At 43.8% G+C, this 19,844-nt stretch overlaps 1 protein-coding gene across 1 annotated transcript in view; it reads left to right on the top strand.

Moving 5' to 3' along the window:
* GSAP (gamma-secretase activating protein) overlaps window positions 1-19,844 on the top strand; it is a 646,974-nt gene that overhangs the window by 143,745 nt on the left and 483,385 nt on the right. The window contains exons 5-6 of the mRNA XM_069229679.1: window positions 11,271-11,318; window positions 15,078-15,166. Of these exons, the coding sequence (XP_069085780.1) occupies window positions 11,271-11,318; window positions 15,078-15,166 (137 nt within the window). The remainder of the gene's footprint in view (window positions 1-11,270; window positions 11,319-15,077; window positions 15,167-19,844) is intronic.

Below are 19,844 nucleotides of genomic sequence, written 5' to 3' on the forward strand. Positions count from 1 at the left end.
TCAATTGGACCCCATTTGTGTGTGCTGCACAATATGGTGGTCTTCATTGTGCAGAGGTAATCTCGTCTTTTTGAAAATTACAGCCCACTTATGTACATCTCCTGTCCTCCCCAAACCTGTATAAAAGCCTGGTAGGTAGTTTTGGGTAACCTTTCTCTACCTTCCCTTGAGGACCTCCTTCTAGCAGATTTTCCATGCAAGAACAAAACCCACCCCCTCATTCACTCAGATATCAGCCATCGACTCTGAAGATCATACACGGGATTGGCAAATCTTGTAATACTAAAGTTTCTTTCAAACTACACACAGGTTCCTTAAGAAACCCCTGCACACTAACAGTGGCCATAGGGGCACTGTTAACTCAAATTTTGCAGCCATGTGCGAAGAAGCTGTAATCATTTCTGGGGGCAAAACTCTGGACCAGCAGGCGTAAGGCATGTGGTTTTCTTTATAGATTTTTTTTAACCTGTTAACATGTTTGCTTCCTACTGAGAGCTTTTTATATAAGTAAAACATGCACCTGCATGACTGTTCGAGCGCTGCTGTCCTAGGAGTCAAACGATAAAAATGAGTACTTGGTCATTCACTATTGTGGCCCTAACAGTTACTTCCCAGTAAACTTTGATTGAATTTAGGGCCCTTAGAAAAGGCTTCTCATCCTTATATATTTATTTACATCAAGGAATAACCTGATTGACACCATTTTGGTTGAAATATTTGTGGTCATCGTCTCCTCAATGCAAACACTAACTGTTCTAATCAAATTAAAAATGTTAATGTGAAAACCCCTTTGTTTTACCTAAAGTATTTTGGAATGCAAGGCCTACCTTAAACTTCACAGTGACAGGTTTGTACATTGAACACTCCCATAAGGGGGAAAGGTGAGACTTCCTACTCATGTACAAGTAATGCCACTTTATGTAGGTGTGCACCATGTGGAGCACTTACGGCTGACCTCTGGGGATGAAGGAGCTTGGCATTTATTCAAATCGGTCAAAGGGGTTTATTTTTTTGCCCTAGAAGAAATGTGGGAGTGACCTATGATATACAAAGTATTATTTAAGTTGATGTCTTTGGTGTATCTTGCTTTGTCCCTTACTCCTTTCCTTACCTTAGTCCTTATTAATCGTCTTGAGGTAGATAATGACAATGACTATGTGTAATGGATAATATATTTTGAAGTGTTTCTCCTTGAGTTACATAGGAGTCAATTGTAGAAGGTGCTGTTTGTTGGTTCTAGAGAATATACATCCTCCTGCATTGTTAATTAAAAAATAACCCTAAAACAATGAATTTTTAATCTCTGAAAGTTCACCTTAAATTGTAATATCCATAGAAGCTTATATGCAAAACAAAACTGTGCTGTGCAACAAACATTTAGAGACTTCTAAATTCACAATTACAAAGATTTCTCTTCCATCCACCATGAACTGTCAGTAATGATGTAGCCCTTTTATTCAACAACTTTTCATGCACCTTGCACAACTGCTGTGATGATGGGCTTCTCTCTTCAGCTGATTACTGCGGATAATTTTGAAAGTTTTCAACCAAAGGCTGCACTAACCAAATGCGTCCTGGGAGCAACACTCTCCACAACCCTAAGCAAGCATTTGTAAAGTCAAAATGTCTGACTTTTATTTTGTTTCACTTTCTGCTGTGAAACCACTAAATAACAAGGTTTTCCAATGTAATGGGCCTCATGCTTGCTCGAGTTAGAGCTATTAGCATTGTATATTCCTAACTGGACTTTTCTTGCCACTTGCATTGAAAATGAAAAGTAAAACAGTCGCCAAAAGCAAGCCGATTCAAAGTGGCATGGCCACCATAAGCGGGAAGGAGAAACACTAAAAGAAAAAAGTTTGCTCGCAGTCAAACGTATTGGCAGTCGTGCAATTCTCCATGTAGTCTGCAAGGTGGTAACAAAACCGCCCCAAGGATGGACAAACATAAAGCATTTACCAATGATCACAAAGGATTTTTGAAAGTCATGCCCACGAACGAGTCAAAGTGATGGACGTGCGGTGGGCGTGGTTAAAAGCCCACAATTCTTACAACAGGTCAAAGCCCTTACACGCTCGATGTTAAAAAGTGATGTGACGTGGTCAGCGCTAGCCAAGCCATAGCGGCTTTTTTTTTTGTTCCTTGTTCTTTTTAAAGAAGCAATAGATAGTGCATGTCCGGTTGCTTATGACAATCTCAAACAGAACTAAAAATGATGAAAAAGATTTGAGTACACACCTCTAAACCACACTTCAGACCTAACTCTTTTGAGCATTGAGAATTCCTTTTAATTAATACTCTATCCATCTTTCTATAGTTGCTTCCTTACTGAACAGGCACAGAAGAGCCAAAAAAAAAAGCAATTTAATTGAATGATGCCCATAGAAACCTGCAGTAGCTGGGAAGCTTCTTTGGATAGGCACCAGCCCAATTGCATCCATCAGTGTTTTGATGTCTTAGTAAATCTTTACTGGAGAAGGTATGCCCAATAAAGGTGCTGAGCCTTCTGTACTTTAATAATAAAGCCCAGTGATACCAAAAGTCCCATTTTTTTTTTTTTTTTTTTTGAGGGGGTGGTGGTGTTCGCTTGTGATCTCCTACTGAAGAATTGAGGGCTACACTCTATTAGATGGGTGTGGTGAAAGGGGCAGGAATTATTGCAATTACCCAAGGAGATCTTACATATGACAAAGACAAGCTTCTAAATAAGTGGAATGAAATGCTACCAAGAGGAATTTTGAGTGCTTGCATCTAAATTATTCAAACAAACATGAAATGACCTAGTCTTATTACGAAGGCTTAGGCTGTGAGTGAAAATCCTAAATCAACCTGCAAATCCTGCATTAAAGAGCAAACAATATTTGTGTCTCTTTGTGCCCTTAACAGTGCTGGCAATAAGTGGGGGAAGGGAGGAATGATTGAATCTTGTGGGGGTAGTTGTGAGAAGATGATAATTTTTCTTACTGTGGAGCACTTCGACATTTTCATAATTTGTCATTAAAAATATGTGTATCAGATGAATGTCCGGCATAACCTCTCCGTCCTGTATAAATGAACTTTTTGTGCATTATTGACAAGTTATGAATTTCAGTGACCAGAGTCTTCCTTTTGTTCAAACACACGTTTATTTTAGAGCATTTCTCTTGCACCAGACATCGCCCAATTCACTTCAGGTCGCTGAATTGAAAAAGATAAAAAGGCCATACGAAGAAAAGAAAAACATGAGGCAAAGTGCAGACGAATACATAGGTTGAACACAGAACTTGCATTCTTTGGTCGCTCCAAAACAAAGAAACAACATATTCGTCACTTCTCACATCCACTCTATTATCATCCCATCTGAATAAAGCAATTTACCTCTCCAGAGCAAGTGTATCAGCAAGATGTAATAGTATGAACCCTGGCCCACTCGTAAACACTGCGATCCCACTCTCAGCAAGAGCTGGAGACACTCCTTGCTGCTTGTCTCACACTTAATCAGAAGTGCCTGTAGATGTTATTATCTTGATTTACATGAACAATGTCTGTCCCTCAAGGGTCTCGTCTTATGCGATGAGTGCAAAGTTAAAGGCTTTGAGTATCTAGTGGGAGCTGGCGTGTCCAGGGTTCAGTGAAAAACGGGCAGTGGGCTTGGGCAGTGACAAAAACAGCCTATTTGTCACCCACTGCCAAGGAGAGGCTGGAAAATCATATTTAAGACAATGTCATGGACGAAGCATGACCTGCCTAAGCAAAGGACATGGTAGTACTCTCAGGGCTGCTGAGTTCGAAATTGGGAACCTAATTCGAGTCCCACATCTGCTCAACATTCTCTGATCTTGGGCACATCGTATTCCCCATGTGCTCAATAAATGAATGTGACCTTGTGTAGCGTAAATGGAGCCCACATAAAGCCCTTCAATGCTGGACTGAGTCTGTGTATTGGAGAAAAAAACAAAAAACAAAACCAGAAGCCCTGAGGTGAAACAGTAGTGAAGGGGAGGTTGCGCTAGAGCACTCTGCTTGAGAGTGACATGGGATGAGGTACGGGGGAGGTGCCTAGAGAAGCACACGCAGAAGAGAGCTGTACACAATCTTCATTCTCATCATTAACTGCAATAAACACGATCAGAGCTGCCCAAAGCCTATTGATCTGGCCCGTGGCATCTGAATGGGAGCCGCGCCTGCAACAGGTAATTGTACACAGTATTTCACTGAAACGTAACCCAGGCTGAAAAACCTCTTCGGTTTCCTCAAGGCAAGCCCATAGGCAGTGCAGTAAAGTGGAAACTTTAGGCAGGCTGACAAATGACCTTGATGACAAGTTTATGACACTGAAATTATTCAGGTCTTCTTAAACACAAAGCCGAAATGGTACAGGCAGGCTTACCCGAGAACTGAGCATGCAAGGTAACATCAACGAAACTGAACATATGGCAAAGTGTCAAATCTGCAGTGAATGCAGAGAAATCAAGCTGCAACATGGTCTTTATTCATAGCGCACTCCTCGGACAGGCCACTCCCTATAGAAGCCACTTAAACAAGACAAAGAGAGTGAAGGTGAGCTGGCCCAGGAAATGCCCCTCTCTGCTGTTGTTTTAGGTTTGCAGAGGGAGCTAGGGGGAAGGGCGACCTGTGGGAGTACTTGCCAGAGGAAGCGTGTTTGCCCTCCCCCACTCCCACAGTGTAAGATGAGCAGGCAAAAACTGGAAAAAAAAGTCCCCTACAAAAGAGATAAACAGGGCTAAGCGTTCCCTGCTCTGAAAGGGAAAAAGGAGGGACAAAAAGGCAGAACTGACCACTAGCGAGCAAAGGGGTTTTAAAGGTCACTGCAACCAACAATTGAAATCTCTTTAAGCCCACAGTATAAGTATACTTAAAAGAATACACAAGGTGAAACACCTACGCTCCATCTAAAATTGTTTTCTATCCATATACAATGCATTTCTGAGATTCCTTTAAATACGTTATAATTTAGTATACATTTAACTTGTAAAACAACCTCTTGTGCATTACAATGGAAATGCTCTGTAGGAGACTATATGATACACCAAACATCTGCTAGAATGCGTTGAGAGAGAAATCCTCTCTAGGCAGAGCCAAAGCTCTTTCTGTATATATTTAAACAGTTGGTAAAAAATAGCTCAAGCAGACAGATGCGCTGCAAAGTCAAACCTTAAAAGAACTTGGCCTCTGCAATTCCTCTCAAATATATTTATATTTGACATACTAGACAGCCTATGAGCGGTGTGTTACGAGCTCTGTTGTCCGCTTACAGTGAGCTTGGAGCATGCCGTTGCTTTCCCTTGGTTGGCTTTATTGTCAATCTCATTTGCTTGCTTCTTATTTATAAGCTTCCTTTCCTCTTCTTGTGATTGTCCCTCCCCAGAAACATTAACTCATTACTTGCCTTTCCACTGCTCATATTTCATGTGCTGCCTTTTTCTTTTTGTTTTATGCACTCCAGAAGAGTCGATATGTTTTCCAGCTGCGTTGTGTACATTTTTCCCCCTCTGCCATACTCCATGTTGCTCTCTTTCACCTGTGTGCTTCTTGCCTGCCCTCCTCCATGATGTGCTCACCATCAGGAGTTTCTCTCCCATGTTGCTTTCATGCCTGCTTGCTTCTTACCCCCCAGCTCTACGTTGCTCTCACCCATTTACTTTTCCTCCTCTTGCACTCCACATTGCTGTCTCCTCTTGTCAGTTGACTTCCCTCCCACACCTTGCATGGTCCTTCCACTCGCACCAGCACCCCTGTTGCTTCCGCCCCCGTGTTCCTTCCCCTGCTCTTGTGTTGCTTTGCCTTCCCTTGTTCCCCATGAATCTGCCCCACCTCTACTTGTTGCTTCCCACCCCTGCTGTCCCTTCCGTGTTGCTTCCACCACCCATGCCCGCCATATTACTTCTGCTCTGCCCTGTGTTGCTTCCACCTGACCTTATGTTGCATCCCTAAACCCTGTTTACCGTTAGGCCGCTCCTGTTCTCTATAAGTAGGATGGAAAAGCGGAGGTTTCTAAAAGAGGTGTGGCACAAGTAATTAAGGGTGTACCTTAAAATATGTCAACTACACACTTGTGCTTTATACAGCATGCTGACTTACCAGCATTTAGGTGCCTCTTTGTGAGTTTTCTGTTCATGCATCCAGATGAATCACACCACAACAAACATATGCGTAGAACAAGATAGACCCGTTGGCTTTGTGAGTGCTTGTGAAATATAAATAGCAACAATAAATTTAGAATTGGTAATTACAAGTGGGACATCCAAGACCACCACTTTTTGCTCACTGGAAGGCAATCAAGAACGGAATGCTTGTTATCTGAGCATTATTATTGCCCACTGACTTGCGATGCCTTCAAACACCGCTCCAGAACTCCGTTGTACAGCATCTGTTTTAGGACAACCTCACTCCTCATCAATGCTTCTCATCCATCATCCCTACTTCTCATTCATCATCCCTACTTCTCGTACATCATCCCTGCGTCTCATCCATCACCCCTACTTCTCATCCATCATCCCTACTTCTCATCCATCATCCCTGCGTTCTGGTTTCATTTTCAAATGTAGAAAGAAAATGTTTAAAATCAACACTGGTGACCGTGCAATCCAATTCATCCAAACCTTTTCTGGTTTCATTTTTATTTATAACAAATAAAATGTTGAAATCTGAAGCTGCTTTTATCTCTGAGAGCGGTTTTCTTTTCTTTTCAGAAACCAGAAAGATTTACATTGAACTGTAGATGAACTGTATAACACTCTCCACAGCTGACTTATGGCCCAAGCTGTGGCCTCCTTGTATTACCCAAACCAGCAGAGCTTTCTGCAGAAGCCTGTGTAAACAGTAAACACTTAGTTGAATAAAATTAAATGTTGTACAGCCCTGAATTCACTGGAAACAAACACACAGTTGCATTTCCTCTCCTCCACACCAGCACATGCAATGAGAACGCTGTTTTTCAGTGAAATAGAATACAGGCCTCTTTCACAACTCTGATTGGCTGTTGCCAGCCAGTCAGTGTGAAGGTGTGTTTCACAAAACTGAAAATGTGTTGGTAGGACTGAGGACTGAGGGATGATGGATGAGGAGTAGGGATAATGGATGAGGAGTAGGGATGATGGATGAGGAGTAGGGATGATGGATGAGGAGAAGGGATGATGGCTGAGGCATGAGAATTAGGAATGATGAAAGATGGATGAGAAGCAGGGATGAAGGTTTGAGAAGTAGGAATGATGGAAGAGAAGTTGGGATGATGGAAAAGAAGAATGGATGAGAGGTAGGGATGGCGGGTGAGATGTAGGGATGGCGGGTGAGATGTAGGGATGGCGGGTGAGATGTAGGGATGGCGGGTGAGATGTAGGGATGGCGGGTGAGATGTAGGGATAGTGGGTGGGAAGTAGGGATGGCGGGTGAGAAGTGGGGATGATGGATGGGAAGCAAGGGTGATGGATGATGGAAGAGAAGCAGGGATGAAGGCTGATGGAGGAGAAGCAGGGAGGGGACGCAGGGAGGAGAAGTAGGGATGATGAATGATGGAAGAGAAGTAGGGATGATGAATGAGAAGTAGGAATGACATGATGGAGGAGAAGTAGGGATGATAGAAAATCATGGATGGGAAGTAGGGATGATAGAAAATCATGGATGGGAAGTAGGGATGATAGAAAATCATGGATGGGAAGTAGGGATGATGGAAAAGAAGAATGGATGAGAAGTAGGGATGCTGGGTGAGAAGTAGGGATGGCGGGTGAGAAGTGGGGATGATGGATGGGAAGCAAGGGTGATGGATGATGGAAGAGAAGCAGGGAGGAGATGCAGGGAAGAGAAGTAGGGATGATGAATGATGGCAGAGAAGTAGGGATGATGAATGAGAAGTAGGAATGACATGATGGAGGAGAAGTAGGGATGATAGAAAATCATGGATGGGAAGTAGGGATGATAGAAAATCATGGATGGGAAGTAGGGATGATAGAAAATCATGGATGGGAAGTAGGGATGATGGAAAAGAAGAATGGATGAGAAGTAGGGATGGCGGGTGAGAAGTAGGGATGGCGGGTGAGAAGTGGGGATGATGGATGGGAAGCAAGGGTGATGGATGATGGAAGAGAAGCAGGGAGGAGACGCAGGGAGGAGAAGCAGGGATGATGAATGATGGAAGAGAAGTAGGGATGATGAATGATGGAAGAGAAGTAGGGATGATGAATGAGAAGTAGGAATGACAGATGATGGAGGAGAAGTAGGGATGATAGAAAATAATGGATGAGAAGTAGGGATGATAGAAAAGAAGAATGGATGAGAAGTAGGGATGGCAGGTGAGAAGTAGGGATGATGGATAGGAAGCAAGGGTGATGGATGAGAAGCAGGGTTGAGAAGTAGGGATGGGGAGTGAGGAATGAGGATGTCCTAAAATGGATGCTGTACAGTCGAGCCCCATTCTGAACACTGCCCCACAACCAGAACTTACCCACACACCTAAACATGTCTCCGTTCACATGTACCACACAAGCGTTGGACAGCCCAATAAATTGGGCAGTTAGAGACAGTTAGAATAAGGTCCATTCCAGTTACAATACAAAATTGCCCTGAAGTAAGGGGTTTACTAATTTTAGCAAGTATAGTTTTTACAACAAATTTGCAATGTACATAAAATAAAACCATTGCAAAAGCCAGGAGGTCGCAAAGATGAGCTATTGGATTTACAAATATGTGTTGTTTCTGTGACGTGCTGCTGGTGCAGACCGTGCAGCACTTTGTAAATCGAATTATTTGAGACACAAAGAGACTTAGAGTGTACCAAAATAGTCAAGTATGTAATAGAAAGTTAATATTCTGACACAACAGGTAGTGCTGGAATTATTTGTTTTGCTACCTTAAATCAATTTCTTGCCGTCAGAAGTAAAATAAAGGAGAGATAAAATGGTCAACCGCTTTACACAAGCATAGGAATGCCTTTGTATTTTGTATCGTGCTGAATACTACCATGAACACCTGAGAACCCTGGTAAACTAGGTTGATCTGGTGGTCTTTGCTGGGCCATGAGTTTGTGCTGCTGTTGAAGGCTGTAGAAACTGCAAACTGCGATATGTCAAACTGCCTCACGTAACAAAGCAGCTCCTCTGAGTTCAGAAGTTAAAGCTTCATTGTAGATAAGGAGGGTCAGTGTTTTCTTTGGCCCGCCGTCATACAGATGGCGACTGGGTAGAAACTGTGTTTGTTAATAATACATACAAAAAGACAGTTCAGAGGGTCACTGGACTGGAGTCTTTCAGGAATGTACAGAGCACAGCGGGGGCCGCAGAGCAATCTGACCAGAACACAACTAGATCTTTGGCACAAGCACAACTGGTGGCGATAGCTCATTTCTCCAACCTCTCCACCAGGGATGATCCCAGCATCTCGCACTACCTTACGCAGCACTGAAGGGATGGCATCACCTGGAAAGGCAAAGGGAGGACCAGAGGTAGCACACTGAATTCAGCACCCTGGACCACCCAGTAGGGTTCCTGACTAAAGTTTGCACGGATGTCTCTAAAATTGTTATTCATGGCAGCATTTATGCTAGGTTTCTTTTGGGGCGTATAGGGTGAGCGAGCTTCTGGCACCATCCAAAAAGGATACAGCAGGGGCCTGCCGCCAGGTGTGCAACCTACAGCTGAGTACAAGGCAGGACGAGGTAACAATGAGGAGATCCGAAACCGACCTGCAGGCCAAGGGGGCATTGATGAAACTACAGTGCCTCCCTGACAAAAATCTGGTCTGTGCCCCGGTCACTGGATGCAGGAATATAAATAATCCTCCCAGCGGGGGGCGAAGGGGGGGTGGGGGGAGCCCCCTTTACAAACACAGCAATGGGGAGTGCCTGACAAGTTTCAGTTTCAGGAAGCGTTGAAGATGGCACTCACCAAGGCAGGGTTGCTAGCAACAGAGTTTGGCTTTTCACAGTGGGGCAGCAACAGCGGCATGGATAGGGGGGTAAAGACTGTGAGGGTATTAATGGGCTAGGCAGGTGGCACTCATCAGCCTACAAGAGATACGTGACAATCCAGCAAGAAGGGGGGCCTTAGAACCAACTGCTACCCTACCCTCACAACTGTACCACACCTATTGTATAACAAGCTGACATAGTTTGTCTTGGCAGGAGACAGACGGACAACCATGTGGATTGTGGGACACTCGTTCATTCGGAGGGCACAAGATTGGTGGGCACGGGGGAAGAGCTGGTCTCCCCAAACTGATCAAAACAGATATAAAATCGATAAGGGTGTCTTGAATGCATGGTGAACAGCTGGGTGCTCCACTGAATAAAATGCATGAAAAGCACCCAGACGAACCAGGCCTCCTTATTATGCACCTAGGGGTGAACGACCTGGCGCATTTGGGGAGAATAAAGTTTCTGGAGCACAACAGACATGACCTAACCAAGTCTTCTAGGACATTTGGCAACACCAGCTTAATATGGTCGTGAATTTTGGCCAGGCAAAAATGAAGCGGGGCTTGGTACACTGGGGTTCTGGAGAAATCCAGAAAGAAACTCAATATGGCGGTGACCAAATACTGCAGGGCAAATGGATGGGAATCCATTAGGCACGGCCTTAGCAACCTGAGGTGCCCAAAACACTTCAGTCATGACTGGTTGCAACCTTTGGAGACAGAAACAAAGGCCTCTGGGCCAGTCATTGGCAGGGTGCCGTTAAAGAATGAAACACTGGGTGAGGACATAGACCCACATGCAGCATGGCAGTAAAGGAGATAAATAAATGGAGCTTCAAGAGGTTTGAAAGACCATACCCAACCACAAAGGAGTGGCAGACCAGGTACTAACCTTGGGATGCATCACAGCAGGGTAAACCAGTCAGACTGCACTGGCAGTCCAGGCCCGCTGGTCTAAAAGAAATTGTGAAACTAAACCTCCACCCCAACCAAAACACACACAGAAAGTAAAGCTCAAAGACTCCAGTTGACATCAATAATCGTCAAGATGATTTATAGCTTTATAAGAAGACCACATTACTCCTGTAAGTTTGATTCATGGCGTGATTTATGACACGATGACAAGCCAGCTTGTTCCTGTCTGAACACTTGTGTGATGTGCAAGGCAATGCAAAAGTCGCACACCATGTCAGAGGCACCAGATTGATCTTGAAATCATTGTGTCTTGCCACACTCCCCGGGTAGGCATGCCACTCTGACGTTCCAAAATTCCTTGCTTTGAATGCGTCGTGTATAATAAAAAAAATATGCCAATATAAATCAGATACTGACAAACACATAATGTTTTTTTTTTTCCTTCCTAGCATTCAGTTATCGAGATGCAGAAAGTGTACCTAAGCAGCAGAGATCAGGTATTGTAAGTTTTTGTAAATTAAACTGTATTTGCAATCCTTTTTGGTTGTAAGGGTTTGACATTTCTCTCTTTTTAGCAGCAGCTTAGTTGATGTTATTGCAGTTGTATTTTGCTTTGGTCTGTTGCGTAGAAGGTGTTATGGTGTGGAGTGGAGAGAATTGACTGTCGTCCGATGTACAGACTATTGATTCAAACTGCCATGTTAATATTTTCTCTTTTTTCAGCAAATCATGCTTGATTCTATCTTCTTTTTTTCAGTCTGGTCTATGGACTGCTTTACTCAATAAACATCACAATTAAAACATATATACACACGTACATAGAGGGGATTCAGGTCAGTCTCTTAGCCTGCAGGTCTCTTTAACTGTCACATTTTGCTACCATTCACCACAGCGCTTTGCATGGCACAGTGGTTCTGCCCATGTGTTCGCTTGCACTGTGAGGGATCACGTTGCCTGATAGATTGACAATATCTGCGTAAAAAATACACTTCATTGCCAGGGCTGGTAGGCCAATGTTTTATATAGCCAGTGTATTTTTTTTTTTCTTTCCATTCTTTCCATTCTTTATTTATTTATTTATTATTATTATTTTTTGTTTTACCTATTTTTTTAAAGTCCACTGTGAGTTTAAGCTGCTTGTTCAGGTTGCAGTAATTCGAATGCAATAATACCCTTTTGTGCCACTAACGAGTGGTTTCTATACTTGTGTTCTGTGCTTTTCTGTTCAAATTATATGCGATGGTTGCTTCATTTTAAAAAGTAAAGATTTTATTGCATGCAAATGGTCGTTTGGCGCTCAGTTGCCAGCATGTTATTTTTTTCATTTCTATGGAATATGCTTGCATCAGCTAGCCAAAACCAGACTTAGTGGCTAATACTTAATGTTGTATGGCATGAAGCTTCCCTCAGTCTTTATTTTCTTTTCCACCATTGCACAAGGATGGCACTTTAGATGCACAGTAAAATCTGTTTACAACTGTGCCAATTATAAACGCATTGATTCTTTTGTTTTCGAAGCTAGGTTTTTACCAGTGTTCCCCTCTTGGATTTTATAGATATAGAGCGAGAGAAAGCCATACGGCTCAGCAACACAACTGTGCAGGGGCAGGCAGGGTGCACCAACTCCGCACTGCTGAGGTTGTTACCTAAAGTGCAACAAGTTGCTGCCCCCACCCCATTTAAAAATTCCACAGTTATAGACTGCAATTTCTCCATTGCAGAGAAGGGTGTGTGATCGCTAGGGTGAAAGTGAAGTGCGGGTAGCAGATGCCATTCTTCTCAGTGCTCTCCATTCTGCACTTTGCTGCTCAGATATCAAAACTGCCTCGGGGATGGACCAAGACTTATCAGAGAACTGTGTATGTGCCTACATGTTGCCTTCATCAGCTCTCCAACCTCCTGGAAGAAAACAGCCAGGTCTCTGACCATGAAATTGGATTGGTCATCTTGGACAACCTGAATATCTCGGCTGGGGAAATTTAGTTTCTGCCACATTAACACTGAATGAGTCTGTCCTTGAGATACAGTTCATGACTCCTGCTCTAATATGGATGCTAGAAGAAGTGATTTCAAAGAACTCTCCTAGTCTGGTTCTTCAGCTCCCTCTCTGCCAGTTCAAGCACGATCTTTATCATCCTGTAGTTATCAACTTTGTTCGAAATGAACTCTGGGTATCGCAAGCTTCTAATTTGCTGCTCCTATTTCCATGCTTATTGCATCGTGTTACTTGACTTCTAAAGGCCTTCAGTCTAACTTGCTACAATTAAGCAAGATGCATAGGCCACCATATCTAGGCTTCTCTTGCATGGACCACTGCCACCAAGTTCTGGAACAATGGATATTTATCAACTCTATGAAATTCAGGTCATCCAAAGCTGTAATCCTCTCTGAGGAAAATGGGAGGATTACTTCCCTACTAATACCTACTCTTGGGGTCAGCATCCTCCGATGACGTAAACAGAAACCTGGGAATGACCATGGACTGAGACCCATCCCTTGACCCACAAGCGAATCAAGTTACTTTAAGTGCCTTCTTTACCGTTTAAGCCCTCGGATGTGTCCCCTCTTTAAGGTTTCTGACAAAGTCTCCCTGGTACTGCTACCCCTCGAATATGCAAATTCAGTACTGGAGAACACCCATCAACCAACTGTGAAGACTACAGAGAATAGAAAATGCAGTAGACAGACAACTGCGACTGTTTCAAGACCACATCATGTCAGCCCCTAACCCTTCATGAGTTAAGTTGGTTATGCATAGCAAGATGTTTCTTCTTTAAAGCACTATTCTCCGCCTTCAGAGACATCAATAGCACTGGACAATTTTGAACCATCTTCTTCCATTCAGCTATCAACCAGTGTAGTCCTTACATTGGTATTATTGACCGAATGCTGTCAGTACAAGATATCCATCTATTTGTAGTTGCAACTCTCTTCCAATAATAGTCCTTTCACGAGGTGCATTAGGAACCATCATAAGCTGTATCATGATGGTCTTTAATGGTGTGGCACAGAGCTGAGCAGCTATTTTGTATGCACCTGCAGAAGTAAATGTAATTTATTTCACTCTGTTCCCCGGGGTAGTGCATTGATTTCAGATAGAACAGGTCGAAAACAGTGAGCAAAGTTTGCCTCCTTCATTTTCTGAGCTGTGCTGTCATAAAAAGAAGCATTAACTAAGAGAAATATTGTGTTAAATGAGTTCACTTTAACCCCTGTAGGTAGATAAAACAGACACTCTGCTCTGCGTTGGGCCAGAAAAGACCATAAAGATGTAACCCCATATCCTGCGTCACCTCTAGGACTGAAGTTATTCTTCCAGCAGAAGTAAAGGATTGCACCAGTACTTCCCTCCTTTTGCAGCCTTTAGTTTGGGATGGAATTCTACATCCTTTCTGCTTGTCAACGTCCCTGTCACTTGCTTGCAGAAGACGGATTGGCCATCGGTACTAAGATTCTTGCTCCAAAAGTTACAGTTGGACTGCTCAGTTTTCCCCTTTATATACACCTATCAGGATTTCAACCCCTCCACTTCATAGTGGTCTGTAATGGGGAATGGTCTGGATCCCTAATGACTCTCCTTCTACTGACCTGTCTGTAGCCCTATTTGGCTCAACTGGTCTCGAAGTCCTTCCTCCTTTCATATGAGACCCTACCTTCCTCTCCTGGGGGACAGGATAAGGGGGGGGGGTCGACCTTTTGACTGATAGGCTTGGTAAACTCACTTCCATGTCACTTCCCCAACCAATGCTGCCGCACCTTCAGTTGAAGTCGAGCTTAATCCAGCCCTTTACCTTTTAAGTAATCTTTTAGGTTGCAGCATTTTTGTACCAGGTGCTAACTAATCGGTCTCTAGTATAGATACATATTTAGACCCATTTGCATGAATTTGAATAGTAATGCTCTCCAAACAAACTTCCTTCCTCGTACAATTGCTGAAACATATTTTCATAGTCCTAGATGTGGGGTACCAAGTTAGAGGATGCTTTCAAAATGTTCATCGGTATCATTTTGAACAGCATGTTTACAGTGATCCAGTCACTTTTGATGGCCAATGAACTCGTTAAAATGAAGTACTGTTAAAGATTTTGTGCCTCTTAGTACAGACATAACACAAATCAGCTTTTTTGCATTACATAGTTGGCTGCTAGATGAATATTTGTAGCAAATTGTAAATGGTAACTTTGGCAATGTAACACTGCACAACACCAAGGAAATATATGAATGTTACTAATAGAATTTCTCCATTCTCTCTGCAGGGTCTAAATATGTCACTTTATTGATTGAGATCCAACCAGTGAATGAGCTCAGAGTCCTAAAAGCGACAGAGAACTATGTTCGGGTGCAAGTAAGCAATTGATTAGTTGGATAACTACCTTGGAAAATCTTGTAAAACTTCAGAGTATCTCGCAGGTGCATGACCATCTTCAGTGAATGTGAAATAATCCCACCCCAAACAAGGGTTCTTAAAAAAAAAAAAAAAGCCCATTAGTCATAAAATCTATCTGTGGGTGATGCAATACTACTGGATGTGCACGAACACAAACTGGCAAGCCTTTAAAGAGGTTTGGGGATGCACATGACAATAACCAGTAGAGAAGTTTTAGGAGCGACTATAAAAAGGTTTCAAAGATTGGATGTGGGGGTAGATGGGTCTATCCAGCATGTTTTCCTGAAAACCTGACCACGAATGTGGGTTTAAGATCCGGTGTGAGTAATGACAGACCTAGGCAAGTATGTCCTTAGTAATACTGAAAACTAGGCCAAACAGTAAGTTTGATTTTAAGAACCAAACCAGTGACTGTCTTTGGGAGATGTTCTTAATCTGGATGATGAAGGAGAAAATACATTCTGCTGGCTAATTTTAAAGAAAGTGGAGGTAGGAATTAATTATTTTTAAAGACCCATTTCTAAAATGTCTCTATGAATGATTCTGGTAAGCTTTCAAGCTCACAATCCCTGTAGGCCTCCTGGCACTGAACTGACTCATCCCAAACAGTTCAATAAGGAACACATTTAACAAGAAGGTGGTCTGGCAGGCCTTTCAAATAGCACTGTTTCCATGTGCATGGACCTGATAACATCAACAGAGCCTCAGACCAGAGCAGATACACTGGTTTGCGGAAAAACCCAATGGGCAATACTTAAGACCTCAAACTAAATACTCTGACCACAAGCAACAAGTTCAAACTGCAATAGGCTGCTGAAAAAGGTTGTTTCCACAAGTTAAAAACCAGCCTCACTGCCATGTTTTTAATAATGATCAGGTTTCCTCTTGTCTCTGCAGGAAATCCCAGGTAGAATGGTTTAATATAGTGGAGTCTGGATAGTATCCTAGCTCCCACAATAAGAGCTCAAAATATGAGCTGCAAGATTGTTTGAGTAATCTCGTATGCAGAAAAGCAGCCATTCACCTGAACGTTCAACTTTAATGAGGATGTAGCCAAAGTGTTTTTTCAGCTGGGAAACTGGTGACTGTACTGACCTCATCTGCTCTTGGCCTCAAGTGGAGGGTCACAGAATATCCTTGTAAGGAAATGCCTTCCTTGGCATGGTTACCCCCTGACTTTTTGCCTTTTGTTGATGCTACTTATGATTGAAAGTGTGTTGGGACCCTGCTAACCAGGCCCCAGCACCAGTGTTCTTTCCCTAAACTGTACCTTTGTTCCCACAATTGCCAAAGCCCTGGCACACAGACAAGTCCCTTGTAAATGGTACCCCTGGTACCAAGGGCCCTGTTGCCTAGGAAGGTCTCTAAAGGCTGCAGCATGTCTTATGCCACCCTGGGGACCCCTCACTCAGCACATGCACACTGGCTCACAGCTTGTGTGTGCTGGTGGGGAGAAAATGACTGAGTCGACATGGCACTCCCCTCAGAGTATCCATAAAGAGTATATAGTCTGGGAGTTTGTCAAACACGAACTCCACAGTTCCATAATGGCCACATTGAAATCTGGGAAGTTTGGTATCAAACTTCTCAGCACAATAAATGCACACTGATGCCAGTGTGGGAGTTCTTGTAAAATACACCCGGAGGGCATCTTAGAGATCAGTTTCTGCCAGCCTGCCACTACCAGACGAGTTTCTGGCAACATGGGGTGAGTGCCTTTGTCACTCCGTGGCCAGGAACAAAGCCTGTACCTTCTGGAGGTGCTTCTCACCTCCCCAAGCAGAAACTGTAACACCTGGCCGTGAGCCTCAAAGGCTCATTCCTTCTGTTACAGCACCCCAGGGCATCCCAGTTAGTGGAGATGCCCGCCCCTCCGGCCACTGCCCCCACTTTTGGCGGCAAGGCTGGAGGAGATAATATGAAAAACAAGGAGGAGTCACCCACCAGTCAGGACAGCCCCTAAGGTGCCCTGAGCTGAGGTGACTCCTGCCTTTAGAAATCCTCCATCTTGAGATTGGAGTATCCCCCCCAATAGGAATAGGGATGTGCCCCCCTCCCCTCAGGAAGGAGGCACAACAAGGGTGTAGCCACCCTCCAGGACAGTAGCCATTGGCTACTGCCTCACAGACCTAAACACACCCCTAAATTTTGTATTTAGGGGTGACCATGAACCCAGGAAATCAGATTCCTGCAACCTACAAAAAGAAGGACTGCTGACCTGAAAGCTCCGCAGAGACGACAGCTGACTTGGCCCCATCTCTACCGGCCTGTCTCCAGACTCAAAGAACCTGCACAGCGACGCATCCGACATGGACTAGTGACCTCTGAGGGCTCAGAGAACTGCCCTGAACCCGAAGGACCAAGAAAAACCCAAGAACAGCGGCACTGTTAAAAAACAGTGACAACTTTGCAACTTTTTAGCAACTTTGAAAGACCTCTCCCTTCCTGCCGGAAGCGTGAGACTTCTCACTCTGCACCCGACGCCCCCGGCTTGAGCTCCAGAGAACAAACACCGCAGAGAGGACTCTCAGGCGACTGTGTGAATAACCTGAGTTGATTTCCCCCCCCGCACCTCACAGCGACGCCTGCAGAGAGGATGCAGAGGCTCCCCCTGACCGCGACTGCCTGGTAACAAGGAATCAGATGCCTGGACCAAGCACTGCACCCGCAGCCCCCCAGGACCGAGATGAACCACCTTCCAGTGCAGGAGTGACCAGCAGGCGGCCCTCTTTCTAGCCCAGTCGGTGGCTGGCCCGAGAAGCCACCCCGTGCCCTTCCTGCATCCCCTAGGTCACCCCAGGTCCCTCCATTCCTTCCTACAGCAAACCCGACGACTACTTAGCACACTGCACCCGGCCGCCCCTGTGCTGCTGAGGGTGTGTTTTGTGTGCCTGTGTTCTGCTTTCCTGCTCTTATCTCATAACCGAGCTTACAGAACCCCTCTGGAATGCACTTCTGAGTTTAAAGAAGACATTTATTGTTATTATTTCTTCACCGCAAGGTTCTTGAGAGACCAAATTAGTAGATTGGAAGCACACGTTCAAAAGTAATCACATCAATGAAAGCAAAATATATCAAAGTACTTCTCAGTTGCAATGTACACAGCAAATAGATGTGGTTTATATTATAGCATACCTTCAAAGCAAAGCATAAAAGTCAAAATTCATCACCTTAGGCCCTATAGCTCAGCTTCATCTTTCTGGGGTCTGCAAGTTGATGACTCCGGTCAACTGCGAGAAAGATTTTCTACCCAAACGGAAGACAAGCAACTGACGTCTCCGTTTCTGTCTGAAGTCAAGCAGATTCAACCTACCGAAGAAACTCGGAGAGTGGCCAATTCTCCCGAGCTCCCTCGTTCTCAGACTGGATTGCGAGGTAAACACAAAATCTACGTGCTCTTATCAGCTAAGGTCTGGTGTGAAGAACCCTGCTTGGTCTATCATGTGGAAAAACACAGCTTGGAAAAACACAGCTCATCTGCAATGTCTCAACTGCAATGTCTAACCCCACGTTAAAGCCAAAGGCAGCTAACCTAAATATCAAATGTAATGTCTAATGTCATGTCAAAGCCAATAGGCAGCTAAACTGAATACAGAATGTAATGGCTAATGCCATGTCAAAGCCAATAGGCAGCTAAACTGAATACAGAATGTAATGGCTAATGCCATGTCAAAGCCAATAGGCAGCTAAACTGAACAAAACATATAAAGTGCTACTGGTGAACATTGAGCAACTAATATGCGCAGTGGTTAAACACAAAGTCATTGGTCAAACACAATTAATAGCATCACATTCCACCCTATGACCAATTAATTTTTGTTTCATACCGCTTATTTCAAACAAAAACAAAAAACAACTAATATCAACAAAAAAACATTATAAGCAAATCAGATGTGAATGATAAAAGCAATCACTGTAAAGCAATGGAAGTGGATTAACATATTGATCTCATAACCTTTCACATCAGATACATCCACACCGAAAAGACTGAAACTTATATACTCTGATTGAACAGTGTCTCTAAAATAGCAATTTGATGTAGCATGAGTTCTACTCATGTAAAGGTTCACGGTCCACCTGAAAGGTTTGCTGGAATGTACGTGAAAGGCAGAGTTCCACACGTAAAAACACAGACAGTTAACTGTTAAGGTTGCTTAGTTCCAGTGGAAGAACGTAATCAAACAAGTTGAAATTGAACTGAAGGCGCCAGTTGCGCAAAATGGATCCATGGGGTTTGTACTCAATCAGGTTCAGGTTGGGGGTTCGATCCCTTCCCCGACCCCACACGCACACACCCGAAGGGAGACCACACAGCACACTCATGGTCAGTGGCGAAACGTGGTAGGATCTGCAAAAGAAAAAAGTATGACTCTTCTTGCAAATAACATTTGTCATCTGAAATGTGCCCTTCCTCTTCCTTTCCTTGTTTTATCATCAGCAGGACGTTTTTGGGGCCCTTTATTATGATTTCTTCAGGTTCTGGAGGGTCATTTGGGGATTCAACCCAAACCTTAGCACTGAGGTTTTTATCTGCTGCACCACAGCTTCCATTTCCTTGCACTGTCAGAAGGGCTGGGGCAGACTTTCTTTACCAAACCTCTATTCACTACACTTTTGACAAGTTGGGCCATTCTGT

This window comes from Pleurodeles waltl, chromosome 4_1 (genome assembly GCF_031143425.1).
Source record: "Pleurodeles waltl isolate 20211129_DDA chromosome 4_1, aPleWal1.hap1.20221129, whole genome shotgun sequence".
Classification (NCBI taxonomy): Eukaryota; Metazoa; Chordata; class Amphibia; order Caudata; family Salamandridae; genus Pleurodeles; species Pleurodeles waltl.